General features: G+C 47.5%; 1 protein-coding gene across 2 annotated transcripts in view; it reads left to right on the top strand.

Moving 5' to 3' along the window:
- LOC144602253 (dual specificity protein phosphatase 8-like) overlaps positions 1 to 24,508 on the top strand; it is a 227,154-nt gene that overhangs the window by 31,608 nt on the left and 171,038 nt on the right. For both annotated transcript variants that reach the window (XM_078415124.1, XM_078415125.1), the window contains exon 2: positions 4,967 to 5,352. In XM_078415124.1, the coding sequence (XP_078271250.1) occupies positions 5,122 to 5,352 (231 nt within the window). In that variant the 5' untranslated portion in view covers positions 4,967 to 5,121. The remainder of the gene's footprint in view (positions 1 to 4,966; positions 5,353 to 24,508) is intronic.

Raw genomic sequence — 24,508 nt, 5'->3', positions numbered from 1 at the left:
AGGCAATATGATTGATGAGATTGGCCTGAGAGGTGGTATAAACTTTGTGAATTTAGGTTAGGTTTATTATTGTCACATGTACTGGGGAATAGCAAAAAGCTTTGTTTTGCTTGCTATCCGATCTGATCAGATTATACCATAAATACAATCAAGTCAAACTCGAGTACAATAGATAGAGCAAAAGGCTGTTGGCTGCTTTTCCAAAGCAGCGTGAAGTCTGGATGGAGCTAATGTTGGAAAGCCTAGTCTGTGTGATGGACTAGGCTACTTCTATAACTCTCTGCAATTTGATACAATGGTTCTTTATTATCACATGTACATAAGCACAGTGAAATTCTTTTTTTTTAATATATGCAGTTCAGTAAAGTATGGCCTCCACAGTGGGGTCATCTGCAAACTGGTTGATGGAGTTAGAACTGAATTTGACCGCGCAATCATGAGTGCACAGGGAGTATTGCAGGGGACTGGGAACGCACCTTTGTAGAGCACCAGTGTTGAGAATTATTGTGGAAGTGTTGCCCCAATCTCTACGGATTGAGATCTGTGGGTCAGGAAGTCGGCAATCCAGCGGCAGGTCCAGGAACCTGGAGATGAGTTTGGATGGGATTATGGTGTTGAAGGCAGAGATACAGTTGATAAATAGGAGTCCTTGTTGTCTATTTGTTCCAGGGTTGAATTTAGGGCCAGGGAGATGGCATCTGCTGTGGATTTGTTGTGAACGTACGCAAACTGCAGCGCCTCAAAGTCAGGACGTGGGGAAGAGAAACACAAGTTTCTTCTGTCGTAATCATAGTGCCATCGAGTAGAGCAGCAGAAATACTTGCCCTCCTTCCCACAATGTCCATGCCAACCATTGCATTTGTATATTCTAATGCCACTTAATGAGTCTTAACCATGGCCTAGAAATTGTCATGCATCCGAAGTGGAAGTGGCGGCGCCTAACGGCTGCGGCTCGCTAGCAGTCTGTTCGTCTTTTTTCCTTTTTTTGTTGTTGTGTGTCGGTGTTGGGATGGTTTTTTTTTTTTTTTGGTTGTGTATGTGTGGGGGGGGGGGGGGGGTGGTGGTGTGTGGGGGGGGGGGACCTTTCTCTTTTAGGTCTCTTCCTCACGGCGCGGGGTGCGGCTCGGCTGCGGGGTCTTCCATCGCCCGGTGCGGCCCGGCCGCTGGACTTAACATCGCCCGGTGCGGCTCGGCCGCTGGACTTAACAGTGCCCGGTGCGGCTTGCCCGCGGGGCCTTCCATCGCCCGGTGCGGCTCGGCCGCGGGGCCTTCCATCGCTGGTGCGGCTCGGCCGCTGGACTTAACAGTGCCCGGTGCGGCTCGGCCGCGGGGCGCAACATCGCTGGTGCGGCTCGGCCGCGGGGCCTAACATCGCCCGGTGCGGCTCAGCCGGGGTGCCTAACATCGCCCGGTGCGGCTCGGCCGCGGGACTTTACATCGCCCAGCGCGGCTCGGCCGCGGGACTTTTCATCGCTGGTGCGGCTCGGCCGCTGGACTTAACATCGCCCGGTGCGGCTTGGCCGCGGGGCCTTCCATCGCCCGGTGCGGCTCGGCCGCGGGACTTAGCTGCGCAAGGCTCGGTCGCGGGGCCTTCCATCACCCGGCTCGGTCGCGAGACGTTTCAGCGCTCGGTGCGACTCGGCCGCGGGGACTGTGCGGGTCGGTCGGGGACGAACTGTCTGTCCGTGGGCGTGGGGAAGAGAGTGGAAGTTTTGTTGCCTCCATCACAGTGAGGGGGTGTTTGGAGTCACTGTGATGGACGTTTGTGTTCGGGTTATGTGTCTTGTGTTCTTTTTTGTGTATGACTGCTATGTAGTTTCGTTCGGTACCTTGGTACCGAATGACAAATAAAGCTCTGTTGAACTGTTGAACTGTTGAATGGGGCCCTCCTGAATATTTTATTGTTGAGCTCGCTGCTCCTAACATTAAAAGCACCAAAGCCTCAATAGACAATAAACAATAGGTGCAGGAGTAGGCCATTCAGCCCTTCGAGCCAGCACCGCCATTCAATGCGATCATGGCTGATCACTCTCAATCAGTACCCTGTTCCTGCCTTCTCCCCATACCCCCTCACTCCACTATCCTTAAGAGCTCTATCCAGCTCTCTCTTGAAAGCATCCAACGAACTGTCTTCCACTGCCTTCTGAGGCAGAGAATTCCACACCTTCACCACTCTCTGACTGTTCATGACTCCAGGTAGGCATCGGGGTGGGCCACTGAAGAAGGGGAGAGATGCTATAGAACGTATGTGAGATGGGATCCCATCCTGGAGTAATTCTATTGAAACCCAGCGAGTGATGTTCCAAGGGCAAAATGACCTGGGTTGGAGAGGACATAACGTTATTTGTTGTGACATTGCAAAAATGATGTCAGATGTTCAAGGAAGTATTGCTATCAAATTGTCTTCTTGAATTTCCTGAGAGGTGTGAATGAACCATCAATAGTGGTAATGATGCTCCATTTCTGAAAAATCAACTGATGGTCAGGCCCAGAGCACATATACCACGTTTCTTTTTTTTCTTTTTTTGTCTCAACTTGGAACCAGAATTTGTCTAATTACTGGAGGTCCTTCTAAAAGCAGCGCTGGAAGCCTGAAACAAAAGGGGAATTTCCAGTAATAGGTGGCTTTTCTCTGGGTGCTCCTCCCACATTGCAAAGACTTGCAGGTTTGTGGGTTAATTGGCTTCTGTAAATTGTCCCCAGTGTGTAGGGTAGAACTAGTGTACGGGTGATCGCTGGTCAGTACATACTCGGTGGGCTGAAGGGCCTGTTTCCATGCTGTCTCTAAACTAAACTAAACACTCAGCTGGTCGGGCAGCATCTACAGAGAGAGAAACCAGGTTAAGATTTCGGGTCGATGATCTTTTGCTTAAACTGGACGAGGTATAACACAGGTTTTGAACCAAGTTGGAGGTCGGCAAATGCAGGAAATGTCAAAGGGAGGGTATGATAGGATTAAATGGCAACAGGGATGATTATGCAAGGGGATAGTGGTAGGACAAGTAAAGCATAAAAGGATCTTTGGGAGCAATGGAGTAATAGCAGTTTATGCTGCACATGAAAATGGGGGTTGATTATGAACTGAAGTCATTGAACTCTGTTCAGGTTTGAATGTTGTAAATTGATTCAGCAAGAGATGAGGTAATGTTTTTCTTGCTGCTGGTTGCTCGTGATACCAAGAATAACGGAGCAGTTGATTAATGGTGGCGTTTCTTTGGAATATCAGAGGTTGAGGGGGAGACTTGATGGAAATATATAAAATTATGAGAGGCATAGATAGGGTAGACAGTCAGCACTTTTTTTCTCCCAGAGTGGAAATGTTCAACACTACTGAGCTACAAGGTGAGAGGGGGAATGTTTGTATTGGAGATGTGTTTAGTTTAGTTTAGTTTAGAGATACAGCGGGGAAACAGGCCCGTTCGGCCCACCGGGTCCGCGCCGCCCAGCGAGCCCCGCATATTAACACTATCCCACACCCACTAGGGACAATGTTTGCATTTACCAAGCCAATTAACCTACAAACCTGTACATCCTTGGAGTGTGGGAGGAAATCGAAGATCTCGGAGAAAACCCACGCAGGTCACGGGGAGAACGTACAAACACCGTACAGACTGCGCCATAGTCGGGATCGAACCCGTGTCTCTGGCGCTGCATTCGCTGTAAGGCAGCAACTCTACCGCTGCGCCACCGTGCAGATATTAAAACAGAGGGTGGTGAGGGCCTGGAACACATTGGCAGGGGTAGTGGTGGTGGAGGCAGGTACAATAGTAGCGTTTAAGAAGTTTTTAGATGGGTACATGGAAGTGCAGGGAATAGAGGGCTATTGATCATGTACAGGCAGATGAGATCAGTTTAACCTGGCATCTTGTCATTTTAAAACACCCGGAAATAACTCTGAAAATCCCAGTAGTGAACCCGAGACATCTTGTTCCTTCCAACCATGTAACCTCTGCCATATATCGTGCTTGAAATCAATCGACCACTTTTGATGGGGAATAAATAGCGTTTGATTTTCTTTTCACATGTCGAATATCTGGATGCTCGTCTGTATTTTTCCAAGTGGTTAAAATAAATATTTTGCCTGGTATATTAGTTTGTGGGCGCATGGATCAGACGATTGGAGGGGGTTGTGTTTGATCCCCGAAGCATGCTGGTTCATGAGAAGAGTTAGTTTGGTGGGAACAGTGACGGTGGTCATCAGGAGGGGTCCAGATCATTTAGTCCACTGGTTCACGAGTCCACAGGTTTCCTTCAAAGATCATTACCACTGGTTGATGAATAAAGATTTGGAATTGGAGGAGTGGATGGGCTCTAATCATGCATGTTGAATAGAAACTTGGAAGTGATGGAACTAGTTGGTGTCTGGCCACACGTTTAATTTAGTTTAAAGATACAGTGGGGAAACAGGCCCTTCAGCCCACCGAGCCCACGCTGACCTGTGATTCCTGCAGTCTAGCACTATTTTTGCGCACTAGGAACAATTGTGCAATTTTACCAAAGCCAATTAACCTACGAACCTGTACATCTTTGGAATGCGGCAGAAAACCCAGGCTGTCACGGGGAGAATGTACAAACTCCGTACGGACAACACCCATAGTCCGGATCTAACCCGGGTCTCTGGCGCTGCAAGGCAGCAACCCCACAGCTGCGCCACCATGACTCCCAATGTCGAATAAGGACTTGAAAGTGGTAGACTCCTTGGTCTCTGGTCTTACCTTTTTAATCGGGACTTGGAAGAGTGCCTGTGAGAAGAAACTTAGAATAAGTGTACTCGTCTAGAGTAGAGACCAAACAAAATGGGAGTAGGTAAACACTCCAATAGCTTTTCCAAAGGACAAGGTTCAGTTGCCTCAATGTTTATGTCCCTCTGTGGAGTGAACGTGTGACTGTGATCTCAAGGTGTAACGGGGGACATGCAGCCATTAATGTGCTATTCTGACTGGTAATTAATTTGTTTCCCCCACAGGATGAAGCAGCTGAGAGCAGTGAGCAGGCGTGGCTGGCCTTTGGCACGGCAGTAATACACCGACCATCTTGCCTCCTCGTGAAGACCCTCTCTCTTCTTTTGATCTGGAGGTGGGGTGAGAGGGAGCTCTTGCTTCCCGACGCTCTCGGCCAACGATGGCGGGGGAGAAAGCCAGGCCCAAAGTGATCGATGCCCAGAAGCTGGCCAACCTGCTGCAGAATGACCTGGACAGCACCCTGGTGATAGACAGCCGCTCGTTTGTGGAGTACAACGCTTCCCACGTGCTGAACTCGGTGAACATCTGTTGCTCGAAGCTGGTGAAGCGGCGGCTGCAACAGGACAAGTTCTCCATCACTGAGCTCATTCAGCCTTCCTGCAAGATGAAGGTATTGTCCTTCCACTCTCTTGCCCCTTGAGCCTTCATCCCACAGCAGTGCTCCCTGGAGAGGCAGGAAGCATTGGCCCAAATGTACACTTCTCCGCTGTCTTCAATCCTTATTATGTGACATTTGTGCATGTGGGTTTATTTAGTTACAGTCTGGTTGAATCTACATGTGGCTCTGATTTTTGCATCCTATCTCCATCTGTCGGCCTCCCTCCTGTTCCCAGCTCTCCCTAAATGTTCAAAGGCGCTGCTTGGGTTTCTCCACCCCCTCCCCCACCCCCCCCCCCCCCCCCACCTCCGTCCTTGCTTAACCTGCTCCAGCTCCTGTGCAAAGCCAATAAAACTACACATAATGAAAGAGTGGATTAAGCTGGTGCTCTCGGCCTTGCGGTGATTGGATCTTAATGACATCATTGCCCTGACCCTGTGGAGCTAAAGACTGTGGCAGATTGAAGGGACGACGCACAGCTTGCTGTCTGGCAGTGAGCCTGTGTGATTGATGCAGGGTGATTATGTGCCGCTTGCAAGCTTAATTATAATTTTGCCATCTTGAAGTGTTGGAGATATGTTGGACAGTGCCAGATTTTTTTTCTCTCTCTCTCTCTCTCTCTCTCTGCTCCACCACCCACCTCCTTCCCTCACCGAACCCTCTGACTAAATCTCTCCTCGAGCCCTTACTAATTTTTTTTTTTTGTAACACAGAAGAACACTCAGGAGAACTGAGCTCTTCCCACTTACCGTTGAATAGCCAAGGAGTCGCTCATTTCAAATGTCATCTCTGTTTCATCCAGGGGCAGCGCAGAGGTGGAATTGCTGCCTTGCAGTGCCAAAGACCCGGGTTCGATTTTGAATATGGGTGCTGTCTGTACGGAGTTTGTATATTCTCCCTGTGACTGTGTGGGTTTTCTCCGGGTGCTCCAGTTTCCTCCCATACTCCAAAGGCGTACAGGTTTGTGGGTTAATTGGCTTTGGTAAAATTGTCAATTGTCCCTAGTGTGTAGGATAGCGCTGGTGTATGTGGTGATCGCTGGTCGGTGGGGACTCTGGGCCGAGGGGCCCGTTTCCACGTTGTATCTCTAAAGTTTCTTGACCAATGCCTTCATTCATCCCACTACTCATTAACTACTTACTGCCCATTATGCCTCCTGGCATGTAGGGCAACAACGGAGGTTCTCCACTCCTGTCTGTTCTGGGCTAGTTTCTGGACACTACCCCAGGTCAATTCCATAACTTCCACCTTCCTGCCAGTGCCTTCCTTTTGGCTTTCACCATTGACATTCATCCTAGCGTCTGTCGATAGCCCTGGAAGTCCGTCACGCCCAGTAGTGTTGATTCCTTCAGTTGTTTCTGTAACATATTCAATACAATACAATACAATATATCTTTATTGTCCTTGTACAGGGGTACAACGAGATTGGGAATGCGCCTCCCATACGATGCAATAAATTAATTAGCTAGTCAGTATTAATTTAAACAACGCAATGAAACAAATTAGAACAGTTTTAAAACAGAATAAAGTGCAGGTAGATCTGTGCCGGTTCACTGTGCGATGTGACCATCCGCTCTTTGTTTTACGAGGCGGGGTTGTTAACCCTGTGCTCAACCCCCTCGCATTTCTGAGGGGTCGAAGCTTTGTTTCCAAGTCCGAGCCGAAGTAAGATCCTTGTAAGAACATGGTGTGAACTCATGGGAGAGTGTGTTCCAATGAAGAACTGTGATCTGTGTGTGCTATTTAACCCCCTTTATGTTTGCTGGCACTCCTGCAAGTTATCTTACTGTGGGTCTCGAATAAGCTCGTGTCTCCAGTTGTGTGCTTGACAGTGCTGTGTCCTCAAAGACAGATGCTCCACAGGGTGCAGAGAAGATTTACGAGGATGTGGCCGGGACTCGAGGACTTGAGCTATAGGGAGAGGTTGAGCAGGCTAGGGCTTTATTCCTTGGAGCATAGGAGGATGAACGGTGATCTTGTCGATGTGTATCAGGTCACAAGAGGAATCGGTACGGTAAATGCAGTCTTTTACCCAGAGTTGGGGAATTGAGAACCAGGTGACATAGTTTAAGGTGAGGAGGCAAAGAATTTAATGGGAACCTGAGATGCAAATTTTTTTTTACACAAAGGTTATGAGCTACTGGAGGAGGTAGTTGAGGCAGGTAATAAACATTTAGACAGCTATATGGATAGGATAGGTTTCGAGGGATATGGGCCAAGTGCAGGCAGGTGGGACTAGCATAGATGTGGCATGTTGGTTGGCGAGGGCAGGATGGGCCAAAGGACCAGTTTCCACACTTTATGACTCTAGGTCCACCATTGATGGAACGATTATGATGTTGTATTATTGGCTGAAGACCAAGGATTCCAGCCCAAAGAGAACCGTCAAATGGACCATGTTTACCTTGTGTTATCTGGTTGCTGCAAGGACGTTTATACATACCAAAGTGCAAAAATACTCCTAATAGTTATACCCAACCATCTACAAAGTTATCAGTGCAATCCTTTAAGCCCACTCTCACTTGTGTTTGCGAGGGAGAAATTTCCCAAAATGGCGTCTCGGAACAGGTGTACTTATCTTAAGTAAACATAAGGAAATAGTCGTGCACATTGAACCTGTCTCAGCCAGTACTTTCCCAGAGCAACTCCAGACACTTAGGTTCCAGGCACAGCACAGTGTGAACTCAACACTGATACTCCTATGAGTTAAAGTGGCAAGGCTGTGTGACACTGGTGTGACTTGAGAGGTATTGGAAAGGGAACTCTGCAACTTTCAGCACGTTTTGCCTGTGTAGGAAAGATCTGCAGACACTGGTTTCACCGAAGAGAGACACAAAATGCTGGATTATCTCAGCATCTCTGGAGAAAAGGAATAGCTGATGTTTCGGGTCGAATGAGTGGCAGGGGAGAGGGAAACTAGAGGTATGAAAAAGTAAAAAACAAATCAGAGCTGGCACCGACCGATGACCCAGGAAAGGTTACACAAAAAGGAAAGGGAACTCTGCAACTTTCAGCACGTTTTGCCTGTGTAGGAAAGAACTGCAGATGCTAGTTTACACTGAAGATAGACACAAAATGCTGGAGTAATTCAGCGGGTCAGGCAGCATCTTTGGAGAAAAGCAATTGGTGACGTTTTGGGTCGAGGCCCTTCTTCAGACTGAGAGTCACTGTTTGTTTCCAGCATTTCAAATATCAGTAGTCAACGCCAGACGACTCTGTGCCCTTCATGCCATTGTGCTCTCCTGTTTACAATGACAGTAAGGCAGCAGCTTCCCTCTGTCTTTGCAAGTGTCCAAGGGCCTGGCGTTAACACTAGCTGTAACCAAGTGTACTTGGGGGAAGGATAGGTGGCTCCACAAGGACCAGGGAAAGGCAAGAACTTGGCAAGAGGAAGGGCAGGCAAGAGGAAGGGAAGACCTTAGCTGAACTCTGCAAGCACGCACTCCGTTTTAGAAGCTGAAGGAGCAGATGAAGCGAAAAGCTATAAGGAGCCCATTCCATGCTTTACTGAATGTTTCTTGTCAAAGTGTTTAAGCCAGTAAAACTGCACGCTGACCGTCAAGCATCCATTTACACTATTCCCACACTGATCCCATCTTTTTAGACTGTAGACAGCATGGAACCAGGCCCTTTGGCCAACTGAGTCCGCGCAGAGCAGCAATGTACACATTAACCTACACACACTAGGGACAATTTTACAACTTGCCAAAGCCAATTAACGTACAAACCTGTATGTTTTTGGAGTGTGAGAGGAAACTGGAGCACCTGGAGAAAACCCACGTGGTCACGGGGAGAACGTGCAAACTCTGTACAGACAACACTTGTGGTCAGGAGCGAACCTTGGTTTCTGGTGCTGTAAGGCAACAACCGTTGTACCACTGTGCTGTTCAATTCTTCCCACGTTCTCTTAAACTTCCCACTCTCTTTCTCTTCAAATTTTACAAGTCTTCGCGGCTCCAGTGGCAATTTAAAGCGGCCAATTAATCTATAGACCCGCACGTCTTTGGGATATTGGAAGAGTGTGCAAAGTGGAAAATTGCATATGGTGACAGGGAGAACATGCAAACTCCGCATGGACAGCACTCGAGGTCAGGATTGAGTTTGGGTTGTTGCTACTCTGAAATGGCAGCTCTACCCGTTGTGCCATCGTGAAATCCCCCTGAACACTAGGCTGGTGATATCTTCTTTGCAACAAAGATTTGCTTGAGGTATGTAAAACTGTGAGAGGCGGAGAGACTGGGGGAACAGGAAGGACGAGTTTTCTTTCGAAGAAAGCACAGTTACTGAGCAGCGTTGTTTAGATTAATTGGGAGAAGACTTAGAGGGGAGTTGAAGAAGACAACAAGCAGTGGAGGTCCCGAACTCGCTGAAAATATTGGAGGAGGTAGAAAGTCTCAAGTCTTTAAAGTATGTTGGCGAAGAGACCTAGAAAAGCAAGACCCGACAGAGCTGGGAAGTGGGGCTGATCTGAAATCCATTTTGGCTAGTTTAGAGAAACAGCGGGGAAATACACCCTTCGGCCCATTGAGTCCGCACCGATCCCCGCACATTAACACTACCCTACACACACCAGGGACAATTTTACATTTATACCAAGCCAATTAACCTACAAACCTGTACTTCCTGAGTGTGGGAGGAAACCAAAGTTCTCGGAGAAAACCCACACGGTCATAGCGAGAACGTAGAAACTCCATAGAGCCAGCACCCGTAGACAGGATCGAACCCGGGCGTCTGGCGCTGGAAGGCAGCAACTCTACCGCTGCGCCATCTGAAATCCATTTTGGCTACCATGGGCATGATATACTGAATGGCCGCCTCCTTGGTTGTAACTTTCTGTGATCCTGTACCTGGCCCAGTTGACCTGTTCTCTGAAGGTATACCTTCTCTTCATCATTCAGTGCAGACCTCTAGATTCTTCCTTTGTAAATTTACATCCTATTTCCACAAGAATCTGCATCCACCACTCTTCTGAACCGTCCACTTTTCTCAACTCCAGGAAATCAGAACCTGCTGCTTCTTCATCCAACACTGGTTCTTTTTTATTCTGGTTATCTTTAAGGCACCTGGTTGCCATTGTGAAGAAATGTTTCTCCCCGTTGACCTAATCAAATCTCTCCTTAACCCCTGCCATAAGCTGAACAATTTCAAGGGTTTGTGCTTCTTCACCCAACTGACGTTTCCCATGCAGGGTTCTCTTCTATAATCACCACCGTGCTCTCAAGATAACATCTAAATCCAGTAAAAATTCTTCCATAAGAATATACTTTGTGTGGGTTTGCAGTCAGTTGTTTGTGGACACACAGAATTGAACATCACAATTAAAGCTCAGAAGGAGGATATTTAGCCCATCGAATCCAAGTACAACAGTCAAGTCAGTTTGATTTCACCCTCTATGATAATTATTTTCACTCAAGTGCCTGCTCAACTACTTTTGGAACGCCCAGACTAACCCTCACCCCTACAAGTTGTTTGGTCTAGTTCACAACCAGCCCCTGCACGTTAAACAAATAAGTAAATAAATTACCTCGCATTTTGTCCATATTTGAAAACATGGATTCCAAGATTTACCAGAATGCTGCCTGCATTGGAAGGTATTAGCCAAAGATACTAGAGGAGCAAGATAGACCACTCGACCCTAAAAACCGTAGTATGTCACGGCGCCATTTTAGTAGGCAGAAACTTGCAGAAACATTTAAAAAGAAAAATAACAAAAAACTGTGAATTGATAGATGAGATATACTCTGCATTTTAATGGTATCATCACACATACTGTTCCCCCAAAACACTGATTACACTGCGAGAGGCATAGCGAACGGTGGATTTTGCCTACTAAAATGGCGGACGTCCTGCTCCTTTGCGAACTGTGCTTCAGTATAGGCGATTTCAATGGAGTGGTCCATCTTGTTCCTTTAATATCTTTGGTATTAGCTAAAGTAGAGTTTGGAGATACTTGGTTTGTTTTCTCTTGAGCATCAAAGGCTGAGGGGTGACCTGGCAGAAGTACATAGAGTTATGGAAAGCATTTTTTTGCTCGTGTGATAGACGACGTTCTGCCATCACTTTGCTACAGCCAGTGCCATATCTGTGCCTCTGCGGAGATCGTCCGCAGTGCATGCCTCTCCACCGCAAGCCAGTAGGTGGGCCATTGTATGGAAAGCATGAACAGGGTGGATAATCCCTACCTTTCCCCTCCCAAAGTGGAGATATCAGACGAGTGGGCATTGATCTTGTGGTGAGAGGGACAAGGTGTGAAGGAGATGTGCAGAGTAGAATTTTTGCACTGAGCGTTGTGGGTGCCTGGATGCAGATGTTAGCAACTGTAGAAACTAGGAACTGCAGATGCTAGTTTACCAAGAAAAGACACAAAATGCTGGAGTAACTCAGCATGTCAGGCAGTATCCCTGCAGAACGTGCATCAATTAAGTTTTGGGTTGGGACCCTTCGGTCTGAAGAAGCGCCCCGATCCATAACTTCACCTATCCTTGTTCTCCAGGGATGCGGCCTGACTTACTCTAGCGCTTTGTGTCTTTTCTTTGAGTTGGCATTCATGAGCGAGGATAGAACATGATCTCTCTTCTTCAGTCAGAGGGTGATGAATCTGTAGAATTCACTGCCGCAGATGGCCGTGGAGGCCAAGTTAATGGTTATTTCTAGGGCAGAGAATGGCAGATTCTTGATTACTAAGAGTGTCAGGGGTAATGGGGAGAAGGCAGGATAATGGGGTTGAGAGGGATAGATCAGCCATGATTGAATGTTGGAGCAGACTTGATGGGCCGAATGGCCTAATTCTGTTCCTATAACGTATGAACATGAATAATTTTAAAGGATCATTTATATCCACCTCAGTAAACTCAACATAACATCATCGGCACCTCAGAGAGTATTGAATTGTAAGTCGTGATTAGTTCCTCGTGATTTGAACCCACAGCCTTGTGACACCAAGGAGAGTGTTCTCCTAAGTGCTGGGCAGATCTGAGGTCTGGTATGTGTCTATTCAAATGGCAACCATTATCTTGCTGCACTTTAGCACCATGTGTGGCAGATTAGCTGCTTATGCTTGAGGCTTCGATTGCTTCCTAACCACTGCTCTCCATCAAAACCTTCGGCCATCAAAATGGAACATCAGAAACGATGGTGATTTGTTCACTGGGGAGAGCAAACAGTTGGAGTCACCGCTAAACATCTGTGTCCTTGTGGCGGCACGTTTATCCAGTGCACTCAATCGCATCGGTGAAAATTACTTCATTTGGTAAATGTGGGGGGAGAAAAGGAAGGGCAGGACATTTTTCATTAAAGAGAAATATGAGAAAAGGGTTTGTCTTGTGCAATATCCCATTAGTCACCTTTAGTTTAGAGGTACAGCGCGGAAACAGACCCTTCAGCCCATCGAGTCCGCACCGACCAGTGGTCCCTGCACATTTACACTGTCTTACACACATGAGGGACAATTTTACACACACACACTAAGCCAATTAACCTACATACCTGCACGTCTTTCGAGTGTGGGAGGAAACCGAAGATCTCGGTGAAAACCCACGCGGTCACAGGGAGCATCTACAAACTCCTTACAGACAGTACCAAAAGTCGGAATTGAACCCGGGTCTCTGGTGCTGCATGCATTGTAAGGCAGCAACTCTACCACTGTGCCACCGTGGCTGCCCACCTGTTAGCTGCCCACTTTTGGCACAACTGAAGTTGGGTACGGGGGGGGGGGGGGGGGGGGGAAGGGGACATATGAAAGTTGATGTGGTTCTGGCCTAGCAATTTCTAGCACCTTTTAAAAATAAATACTGTAACTATTCTACGAGGTTCACTCCTTCACATGACTGTCCTGGAGGCATTCGGAGCCCGGCTGACCACCATCGCAGATACCGCACCTTAATTTATCATTTCCATTAGAAGAAGTAGAAAATATTTAAATCGCTTACTTTCGATGCTAAGTTTTGCTAATGAGATCTGATCTACCTTCCGATGTGAACTTCCAACCAAGCAATGCATAAGAAAAATGAGAAAGCAAGGTTTGACTGGCAGGGGAATTGATTACTCTTTTTAGATGTCACCATGAAAGTAAAACCGAAAACTGGAGTACAGAGGAATAAATCTGGATGGACGGACGCCAGCATTTTCTGACCTGCAGACCAAACGAAGGATGGTTTTTTAAAATGATGAGAGCACAAGGGTGAATTTCCACACAAGCCTCTGGTAGCCAACACCGCCTGCCTGAGGCACAGACCTGTAAAATAGGCCAGGAGACTGTCTCCATGGCAACATATAAAGGAATAAGCTGCAAATTTACAGAAACGTGGCCGTGTTAGTACTTCATGATTCAAGTGAGAAAGAAAAAGCCAACCAGAGAACTGCCTGGATGGCTATGTTAGATATAGAGTTTTCTCCCCCTACCCCTCCCCTCCCTTCCTTCTCTGGCCTCACAATTCACAACTCTTCAATCATTTAGTCTCGCACCTTTTTTTTCATCACCGGTCTTTGTCCAACTATCTGCCTATCAAAACTCCACCCCCCCCCCCTTGCCTGTGTTCACCTTGTTCACCTGCCACGTTTTGTCCTGCCCTCCTCTCTTCTGGCTTTCTTACAGCCCCCCCCCCCCCCCCCCCCCCTCCCCACAATTAGTCTGGTCCCAATCTGAAATGTCACCTATCTTCCTGGGATGCTGCCTGATCTGCTGAGTTAAAGAAGTTTTTAGTTTAGAGATGCAGCGCGGAAACAGACCTTTCAGCCCACCGAGTCCGCACCGACCAGTGATCCCCGCACATTAACTAAAGCTATCTTACACACGCTAAGGACAATTTACCCTTATACCAAGCCAATTAACCTACAAACCTGTACGTCTTTGGAGTGTCAGAAAAAACCCGAAGATCTCTGAGAAAACCTACGCGGTCATGGGGAGAACGTACAAACTCCGTACAGACAGCGCCAGCAGTTGGGATGGAATCCGGGTCTCTGGCACTGCAAGCGCTGTAAGGCAGCAACTCTATCGCTATGCCACCCCGTCTTTTTATTGTAAACCACCATCCGCAATTCCTTGTTTCTCCAAATATAAGTGCCTGCCAATGTTACTCCTTAATTAGGTTTCAGTATTTGTCCCAAAGCAGGGCCGGAATTACTGAGAGGCTTTGTACATTGTGGTGTATTCAGAGGTTCATTGAAGTGGATGGACTGCGACTCGACACATCTATATTTATTAAATATCTTACTCCTGGTTGTTACTGAATTATTACTCAAAGCGCTTCCATTGAATAACAGGAGCCTGAGGCCTGTTAACTCTTGGTTCAAGAATAGCGTATTCACATCAACATCGGATTCTTGCACAGTTCTAATTACAACCCCACCTCAGCATCGGAATACTCTGGACTTTGTGGAAGCTTGCATTATGTACTTGGACTTCTGCTATTATGGAAGATAGAAGGATTGATTCGAAAAAAAAGGGGGGGCTTTTGGAAGGCATAAAGAACTTAAGGCACAGACATCATTAGAGGAATACAGAAGGTGTAGGGCGGTTCTTAAAAAAGAAATTAGGAGAGCAAAAAGGGGCCATGAGATAGCACTAGCGGGCAAAATAAAAGAAAATCCCAAAGTGTTCTATAAGTATATCAAGGGTAAGAGGATAACGAGGGAAAGAGTGGGGCCCATCAGGGACCATAGTGGAAAGCTGTGTGTGGAGCCAGAGGATGTAGGAGATGTTTTAAATGAATTTTTTGCATCTGTTTTTACGAGGGAGGAGGGCGATGCGGACTTAGAAATGGAGCAGGAGGGTTGTGATGTTCTTGAGCATATTGTTATTGATAGGGAGGCGGTGCTGGAGGCTCTGGCAGGCTTAAAAGTGGATAAGTCTCCGGGCCCTGACGAGATGTATCCCAGGATGCTGAGAGAGGCAAGGGAGGAGATTGCGGGGGCTCTGGCACAAATTTTCAGAGCCTCTCTTGCAACAGGGGATGTACCGGAGGACTGGAGGATAGCTAATGTGGTGCCATTATTTAAAAAGGGCAGTAGGGATAAACCTGGGAATTACAGGCCAGTGAGTCTGACATCGGTGGTGGGGAAGCTGCTAGAAAAGATTCTGAGGGACAGAATCAGTCTTCACTTGGAGGATCGAGGGTTAATTAAGGATAGTCAACATGGCTTTGTTAAGGGAAGGTCGTGTCTGACTAACTTGATTGAATTTTTTGAAGGGGTGACCAAGGAGGTAGATGGGGGTAGTGCAGTGGATGTGGTATACATGGATTTCGGTAAGGCTTTTGACAAAGTCCCACACAGGAGACTAGTCAAGAAGGTAAGAGCCCATGGGATCCAGGGCACCTTGGCAAAATGGATAAAAAAACTGGCTTAGTGACAGAAGGCAGAGGGTGATGGTAGAAGGATGCTTCTGTGACTGGAGGCCGGTGACCAGTGGGGTGCCGCAGGGATCGGTGTTGGGTCCCTCACTGTTTGTAATCTACATAAATGATCTGGATGTCAACGTACAGGGCATGATCAGCAAGTTTGCAGATGACACAAAGGTAGGGGGGGGTGGTGAATAGCGAGGAAGGGATCTGCAAGCTGCAGGAAGATATAGATGAGATGGTCAGATGGGCGGAGCAGTGGCAGATGAAATTTAATCCTGAAAAGTGTGAGGTGATGCACTTTGGCAGAAATAACTTGGAGAGGGAGTACACCATGAATGGAAGGACCCTAGGGAAGACAGGGGTACAGAGGGACCTTGGAGTACAGGTACACAAGTCCTTGAAGGCAGCAGGACAGGTGGACAGGGTGGTCAAAAAGGCATATGGGTTACTGGCCTTCATTAGCCGGGGCATCGAATATAAAAGTAGGGGGGTAATGATGGAATTGTACAGAACACTGGTGAGGCCACAGCTGGAGTATTGTGTACAGTTCTGGTCACCACATTATAGAAAGGATGTGATAGCTTTGGAGAGGGTGCAGAGGAGATTCACCAGGATGCTGCCAGGGCGGCACGGTAGCGCAGCGGTAGAGTTGCTGCTTTACAGCGAATGCAGCGCCGGAGACTAAGGTTCGATCCTGACTACGGGTGCTGCACTGTAAGGAGTTTGTACGTTCTCCCCGTGACCTGCGTGGGTTTTCTCCGAGATCTTCGGTTTCCTCCCACACTCCAAAGACGTACAGGTATGTAGGTTAATTGGCTGGGTAAATGTAAAAATTGTCCCTAGTGGGTGTAGGATAGTGTTAATGTACGGGGATCACTGGGCGGCACGGACTTGGAGGGCCGAAAAGGCCTGTTTCCGGCTGTATATATATGATATGATATGATATGATATGATATGACGGGCCTCGGCTATGAGGAGAGACTGAGCAGACTGGGGTTGTTTTCCCTGGAGCAGGGAAGGCTGAGAGGGGACATGATCGAGGTGTACAAGATCATGAGGGGCATAGATAAGGTAGATGGCGGGGAACTTCTTCCACTGGTGGAAGGTTCAACAACAAGGGGACATAGATACAGGGATAAGGGGAGGGAGGTTTCGGGGGGATGTGAGAAATAACTTTTTCACCCAGAGGGTGGTTGGAGTCTGGAACTCACCACCTGGGGTGGTGGTGGAGGCGGGAACACTCACAACGTTTAAGAGGCATTTGGATGGGCACTTGAAATGCTACACCATTCAGGGCTACGGTCCAAATGCGGGAAAATGGGATTAAAATTAGACTGTGTTTGGTAACGGGCGGCACGGACACGATGGGCCGAAGGGCCTCTTTCTGTGCTGTGGGACTCTATGACTCTATGACTCTATGAGATGCAAAATGCTGGAGTAACTCAGTGGGTCAGGCAGCATCTCTGGAGACAAGGAATAGGTTACCTTCAGTCTCGACACAAGTGCGAGGTTCGCCACAAGACTAGTCTGAAGAAGGATCTCGACTCGAATCGTCACCTATTCCCTTTTTCTCCGAAGATGCTGCCTGTCCCGCTGAATCACTCCAGCATTTTGTGTCTATCTGCAGTTCCTTCCTACATATTTTATTCCTAATTGTGGTCTGGTTTACCTAGTATAACTAATCATTTATTGTATATTTGTTTGCTGTATTGTTGTGTTTAATGTGACTGTAAATCTGCAGCAAGTAAGAATTTCATTGTTTTAGTCCTGGTACATTTGACAATTGAACACTCTTGATTTGACGTGACTCATGAATAGATTGCAGGATTCACAGGTTGATTATTACCCGAGTGGACTTGTGCTAACACAGTGAGAGTCCCTTGGAGTTTTTTTACGAGGCAACACAGTGGCTCTTGGAGGGAGAATTCTCATAGTAGTCGCAACTCATTTAATAATGGGAAAGATTTTAGTATCCTATCGAACATTCTCTTGGAATCCAGGGCCACCTTTCCAAGCTGCTGTCAGCAGGGCTACCTGGAACAGGTGCTGGATTCTGCACCTTCTGACTCTGCGACGAAACCTGCAACTCACCTTAACACTCAGACCAAGGTACTAAAGTAAACTGGACAGAGAAAGGGCGGCACGGTGGCGCAGCGGTAGAGTTGCTGCCTTACAGCGAATGCAGCGCCGGAGACTCAGGTTCGATCCTGACTATGGGCGCGGTACTGTACGGAGTTTGTACGTTCTCCCCGTGACCTGCGTGGGTTTTCTCCGAGATCTTCGGTTTCCTCCCACTCTCCAAAGACGTGCAGGTTTGTAGGTTAATTGGCTTGGCAAATGTAAAAAAATTGTCCCTAGTGAGTGTAGGATAGTGTTAGTGTGCGGGGATCGCTGGGCGGCGCAGACCTGGTGGGCCGATGGGCCTGTATTCCGCGCTGTATCTCTAAATCTAAATCTAGATGTGATTACAAAATAAACAACCAGCACCAAGTGCCCACTCTACCTGTTATATTTGAAAAAGGATGGTGGGAAATGAGAACTGGCAGTGGAGGAGGAGATGGAAGGCTTGTTAGAATGTGGCTTCGACCTGAAGTATTGACTCCGTTTCTTTTTGCTGCCTGAGCTACTGAGTTTATCCAGCATTGTCTGTGTAATCTCGCCCAAAATGACTGCGTGTACAGCAGCTGTGACAGTCTGCTTGCTTTGACTTCATGATGAGCAAAAGGAAAGTTACGACAACGGAACTTGATGTTCCGAAGGTGCAGACGGACGCATGCACCTGGACACGTGCAGGCCCAGCGCATTAGTGTGTGGACGTGAACATGCACAGCTCACATGCATGCAAACGTGCACGAAATATAAACATGCCAATACGCAGACAAGGAGCAGATGTGTTTGCATGCATCGATGTACAGATCTTGCACACATACATAGTCACTCACGTGTAGCTTATGGGGTTTTTTTACGTTTGAACTCACTGCTCTGGTTCATTGTAAGGAAATGACAAAGGAACTCAGCAGGACAAGGGTGGCTGCAGATGTAAGGTTGTAAGCTTCTGTGGAGACCATCTCGTCTGCGCCGATCTCTCGGGGTAAAAAGAATGCCCTGTTTGCCGAGGGAATGATGTCACTGCTGGCACCATCTGTTTCTTTCGGGAAAGCTGGAGAGTCGATATGGGAGACCAAGTGAGGCGTTGCACGCAGCTACTGTGTGATGTGCAGAATATAGGGAGGACCCTGGAATGGAGCAGCAGCAGGGAGAAAAATACTCCGTTATTTTGTGGCTCTTTGGAGGTTGAACCTTGTAAAGTGCATGAAAGAGACTTCTATAACAAATCTTGTGTTTTATGTTTTCCCAGTCCTTGTGGGCAGGGAGATGGAAAATCTAAAGTCTATTCAGTTTTTTTTCTCCTCCGTGCTAAGCATCTGAAAATAGTTATTTTTGTTCTTATGATCATGATTATGATCGTCTTATTAAATCTCAGTGCTATATCGACATGACAGTCATTTCTGGTCAATAGTCAATTTATTTGTCACATACACATAAATGGGTAGTGAAATGAAAAATTACCCGCAGTTCAACAATAAGACCAATAAGAATAAGCAATAAAAATGCAATAACACATACAATCATAAACCAAACAAAAGAAACATCCATCACAGTGAGTCTCCTCCAGTCACCTCCTCACTGTGATGGAAGGCCAGAATGTCTTTTTCTCTTCCCCTGCCGTCTTCTCCCGCGATCAGGCTGTTGGAATTGCCATGTCGGGGCGGTCAGACTCTTCATGTGATCTTTGCATCAGTCAAAAAATGTAGAAACAAGGAACTGCAGATGCTGGTTTACCAAGAAAAGGCACCAAATGCTGGAATAATTCTGCAGGTCAAGGAGCATCCCTGGAAAACATGGATAGGTGACGTTTTGGGTCAGGACCCTTCTTCAGGCTTCACTGGGCAATGTTTAGTTTAGGTTAGAGATACAGTGGGGAAACGGGCCTTTTGGACTACTGAGTCCTCGCCGACCAGTGATCACGCATACACTAGTTCTATCCACAAAATGCTGGAGTAACTCAGCAGGTCAGGCAGCATCTCAGGAGAGAAGGAATGGGTGACGTTTCGGGTCGAGACCCTTCTTCAGACTGGTTCTATCCTATGCACACGGTATAATGTACAGAAGTGAATTAACCTACAAACCTGCACATGTTTGGACTGTGGGAGGAAACCGAAGCACCCGGCGAAAACCCACGTGATCACAGGGAGAAGGTACAAACTACCTACCAGCAATACCCATAGACAGGATCAAACCCGGGTCTCTGGTGCTGTTAGACAGCAACTCTACCACTGTGCCACATACATTGCACCTTCTGGAACAGTGTGAGGGAAAGTTAACCAACTTATCCCAAGACTGACCAGCTGGGTGTTCAGAACGCAGTACTTAATCGAGACCTCGTGAAGCTGTGTACCTCTTGATCTTTCAAATCCATTTCCACCGTTGAACAACAAAGCTTGTCCCCATCCACAGGGTCGAAGATACAAGGCTACTCACTGTGTTATGCTCTCCCACCTAATGGCTTTTGCATTAGGAGACTGCCCACACGATATGTTCCTGAAATGTATGAGATTGCTCTTTGAGCGAGCCTGACGACAGTGGTTTATTAGGTGACGTTTTTGGTCGGGACCCTTCTTCAGAATGACCACAGGGAGAGGAGAGGGGGCGGACAAATCCCGCTCCCCACTGCAATCAGTTTCCAGAAGGGTCCCGACTCGAAAGGTCACCTGTCCATTTTCTCCAGAGATGCTCCCCTGACCTGCTGAGTCACTCCGGCATTTTGTGTCTGTGGTATAATCTGCACCTGCGGTTCCTTGTTATTACAGATGGAAAGTGGCGCGGTAGCAGCAGCAGTTTTTGATGCTGCCTCTCAGCTGTTGGGACCCAGCTTCGATCCTGAACTCCAGAGCTGCCTGGATGGGCTTTGTATGTTCTCCTCCTGAATGTAGTCTGGTGCATCTATTTCCTCCCACATCCCAAGGACGTGCTAGAATGTCAATTGACTGATGTAAATGACCCTCTAATGTAGGTGTTCATTCACAAAATGCTGGAGTAACGCAGCAGGTCAGGCAGCATCTCAGGAGAGAAGGAATGGGTGACGTTTTGGGTCGAGACCTTCTTCAGACTGAAGGGCGGCACGGTGGCGCAGCGGTAGAGTTGCTGCCTTACAGTGAATGCAGCGTCGGAGACTCAGGTTCGATCCTGACTACGGGCGCCGTCTGTACGGAGTTTGTACGTTCTCCCCGTGACCTGCGTGGGTTTTCTCCGAGATCTTCGGTTTCCTCCCACACTCCAAAGACGTACAGGTATGTAGGTTAATTGTCTGGGTAAATGTAAAAAAAATTGTCCCTAGTGTGTGTAGGATAGTGTTAATGTGCGTGGATCGCTGGGCGGCGCGGACTCGGTGGGCCGAAGGGCCTGTTTCTGCGCTGTATCTCTAAATCTAAATCTAGACCCGAAACGTCACCCATTCCTTCTCTCCTGAGATGCTGCCTGACCTGCTGAGTTACTCCAGCATTTTGTGAATAAATACCTTCGATTTGTACCAGCATCTGCAGTTATTTTCTTACACTCTAATGTAGGTGAATAAGAATGAAAGGAGGAAATGATGGACGTATGAAAAAGAATAAGTTTCAATGGTACATGGAAATAGGGAGAGAGGGAATGGGGCATATGATACTGAGTCCATGTTAGCTCCAGGGAGCGATGGGCCAAAAGGTCTCTTGTCTCATTACAATAATAATAATAATAATGCATTTTATTTATATAGCGCTTTTCATATACTCAAAGACGCTTTACAGAGATTTTGAGAACATAGGGAAATGAATAAATAGATAAATAAGTAAATAAATAAATGAACAGAGAAAGGAGACAGAAGGTGAGGTGACCTTCAGTGGTTGAAGGCAGTACTGAACAGGTGAGACTTCAGCGATGTTTTGAATGTGGTGAGTGTGGGGGAGTCTCTAACGGTTTGGGGTAGTGAGTTCCATAGGGTGGGAGCAGCGATGGAGAAAGCCCTGTCCCCCCAGGATCTGAGTTTAGTCCGGATGTGGGGGGATAGGAGATTGGCTGCGGCAGAGCGGAGGGTGCAGGTGGGAGTGTGCCTGTGGAGGAGGTCGGTCAGGTAGGATGGGGCCAGGTTATGGAGGGCTTTGTAGGTTATGAGGAGGATTTTGTACTGGATTCTCTGGGGGATGGGGAGCCAGTGGAGTTTATAAAGGACGGGGGTGATATGGTCACGGATCGAGGTGTGTGTGAGTAGACGGGCAGCGGAGTTTTGAATGTATTGAAGTTTATTGATGATTTTTGAGGGTGCGCCATAGAGGAGGCTGTTGCAGTAGTCCAGACGGGAGGTGATGAAGGCGTGGATGAGGGTTTCTGCAGCTGTGGAGGAGAGGGATGGACGGAGACGGGCAATGTTTTTGAGGTGGAAGAAGGCTGTCTTTGTGATGTGTTTGATGTGTTTGTCGAAGGAGAGGGTTTGATCAAGGATGATTCCAAGATTCCGGATGTGAGGTAAGGTGGATACTGGGAGACCATCAATGTTGAGGATGAAGTTTTGGGTGGATTTGGTGAGCGTTTTTGGACCAATGATGATGATTTCAGATTTGTTGCAATTGAGTTTGAGGAAGTTTGATTGAAGCCAAGATTTTATTTCAGTAATGCAGTTTGTCAGTGTAGAGTGTGTGGTGGGGGAAATTGACTTGGTGGAGATGAGGAGCTGGATATCATCGGCGAAGCAGTGGAAGTTGAGACCATGACGGCGGATTAATTGACCAAGGGGGAACAGGTAGAGGATGAAGAGGAGGGGGCCAAGGACTGAGCCTTGGAGGACACCTTGGGGGAGGGGAGCGGTGGGGGATTTACAGTTGTTAATGGAGATGAACTGGTGTCTGTCAGAGAGGTAAGATTTGAACCAGGATAGGGCTGTGCCGGTGATGTTAAGGGAGGTTTCAAGTCGGGTGAGGAGAATGGAGTGATTTATGGTGTCAAAGGCGGCGCTGAGGTCAAGTAGGATGAGGATGTTGAGGTTGCCAGCGTCGGAGGAGAGGAGAATGTCGTTTGTGATTTTGAGGAGCGCAGTTTCAGTACAGTGGTTTGAGCGGAATCCGGATTGGAAAGTTTCATACAGGTTATTGGTAGAGAGGTGGTATTTGAGTTGGGAAGATACAGCACGTTCCAAAACTTTGGACAGAAAGGGTAGGTTGGAGATTGGTCTGAAGTTGTTTGGGGTGTCAGGGTTTAGACCAGGTTTTTTCAGAATGGGGGTGACAGCAGCGATTTTGAGGGATGGCGGGACGATGCCAGTGGACAGGGAGGAGTTTATTGTTGCAGTGATAAGTGGAGAGAGAGCAGGAAGGCAGGCCTTGACAAAGCTGGAGGGGATGGGGTCCAGAGAGCAGGTGGCAGTTTTTATTCCTGTGAAGAGGTCAGAGAGGTCGGTGGTGGAGATTGGGGAGAACTGAGGCAGGGGCTGACAGGATAAGGGGGGGCAGGTGGTTTGAGGGGGAGCAGGTGCGTTGGTGGTTAAGGTGCTGTAGATGTTGTCTATTTTGCTTTGGAAGAATGAAAGGAAAGTGGTGCATTTGTCAACTGTGAATGATTGGGAGATGGTGTCCAGGGGGCTGAGGATGCCCGATAGCTAGTTACTCTGTTGTCGAGGTGTGCATGTTCCCAGCACCCTGCCCCAGCAGTGCTAGTGTGTCTGAGCTGCATTATGTCATGTATAAACAATGCATGAATGCACTTTAGTTGTATGATGTCACATCCATGGTAGCTATTTGCACATCTGTTTTGCATTTGTGTGTTTTTGTGCAACTGTTAAAAGTGAGACTGGTGAAATAGGCTTTGTCATTATGTTACAACTTGTGTTATCCACCCTTTATATCCCATGGATTGGTTAGTCATCAGACCAGTTTTTTTTGTTGTTCTGGTGGAGACCTTTCTGCCCCTCACATGTTTTGCTATCTTACGAGGAGTGCAAAGAATGGCAACGTGGGAGGTTGACATTATTGCCATTAGGCGAGCCGTTTTAAAGCAGCAAACACAGCTTGAGCTCGGAGCCAGGAATATAGCCTGGAGTTCTGTGTGCAGTTTTGGTCTCCAAATTTGAGGAAGGATATTCTTGCTATTGAGGTGCAGCGTAGGTTTACTAGGTTAATTCCCAGAATGGCGGGACTGTCATATGTTGAAAGACTGGAGCGACTAGGCTTGTATACACTGGAATTTAGAAGGATGAGAGGAGATCTTATCGAAACGTATAAGATTATTAAGGGGTTGGACACGTTAGAGGCAGGAAACATGTTCCCAATGTTGGGGGAGTCCAGAACAAGGGGCCACAGTTTAAGAATAAGGGGTAGGACATTTAGAACTGAGATGAGGAAAAACTTTTTCAGTCAGAGAGTTGTGAATGTGGAATTCTCTGCCTCAGAAGGCAGTGGAGGCCAATTCTCTGAATGCATTCAAGAGAGAGCTAGATAGAGCTCTTAAGGATAGCGGAGTCATGGGGTATGGGGAGAAGGCAGGAACGGGATACTGATTGAGAATGATCAGCCATGATCACATTGAATGGCGGTGCTGGCTTGAAGGGCCGAATGGCCTCCTCCTGCACCTATTGTTTATTGTCTATAGCAGACTAGGGCGGCACAGTCACACAGCTGGTAGAGCTGCTGCCTTACACCATCAGAGATGTGGGTTCAATCCTGACCTCGGGTGTTGTCAGTGTGGAGTTTACCCATGCTTCCTCCAACTCAGTTATTTTCCTCTTAGTGCCCGGGTTTCCT

The sequence above is a fragment of the Rhinoraja longicauda genome, chromosome 18 (genome assembly GCF_053455715.1).
Source record: "Rhinoraja longicauda isolate Sanriku21f chromosome 18, sRhiLon1.1, whole genome shotgun sequence".
NCBI classification, from domain to species: domain Eukaryota; kingdom Metazoa; phylum Chordata; class Chondrichthyes; order Rajiformes; family Arhynchobatidae; genus Rhinoraja; species Rhinoraja longicauda.
The sequence above is the reverse complement of the archived record's forward strand: the minus strand, read 5'-3'. Positions and strand labels throughout refer to the sequence as shown.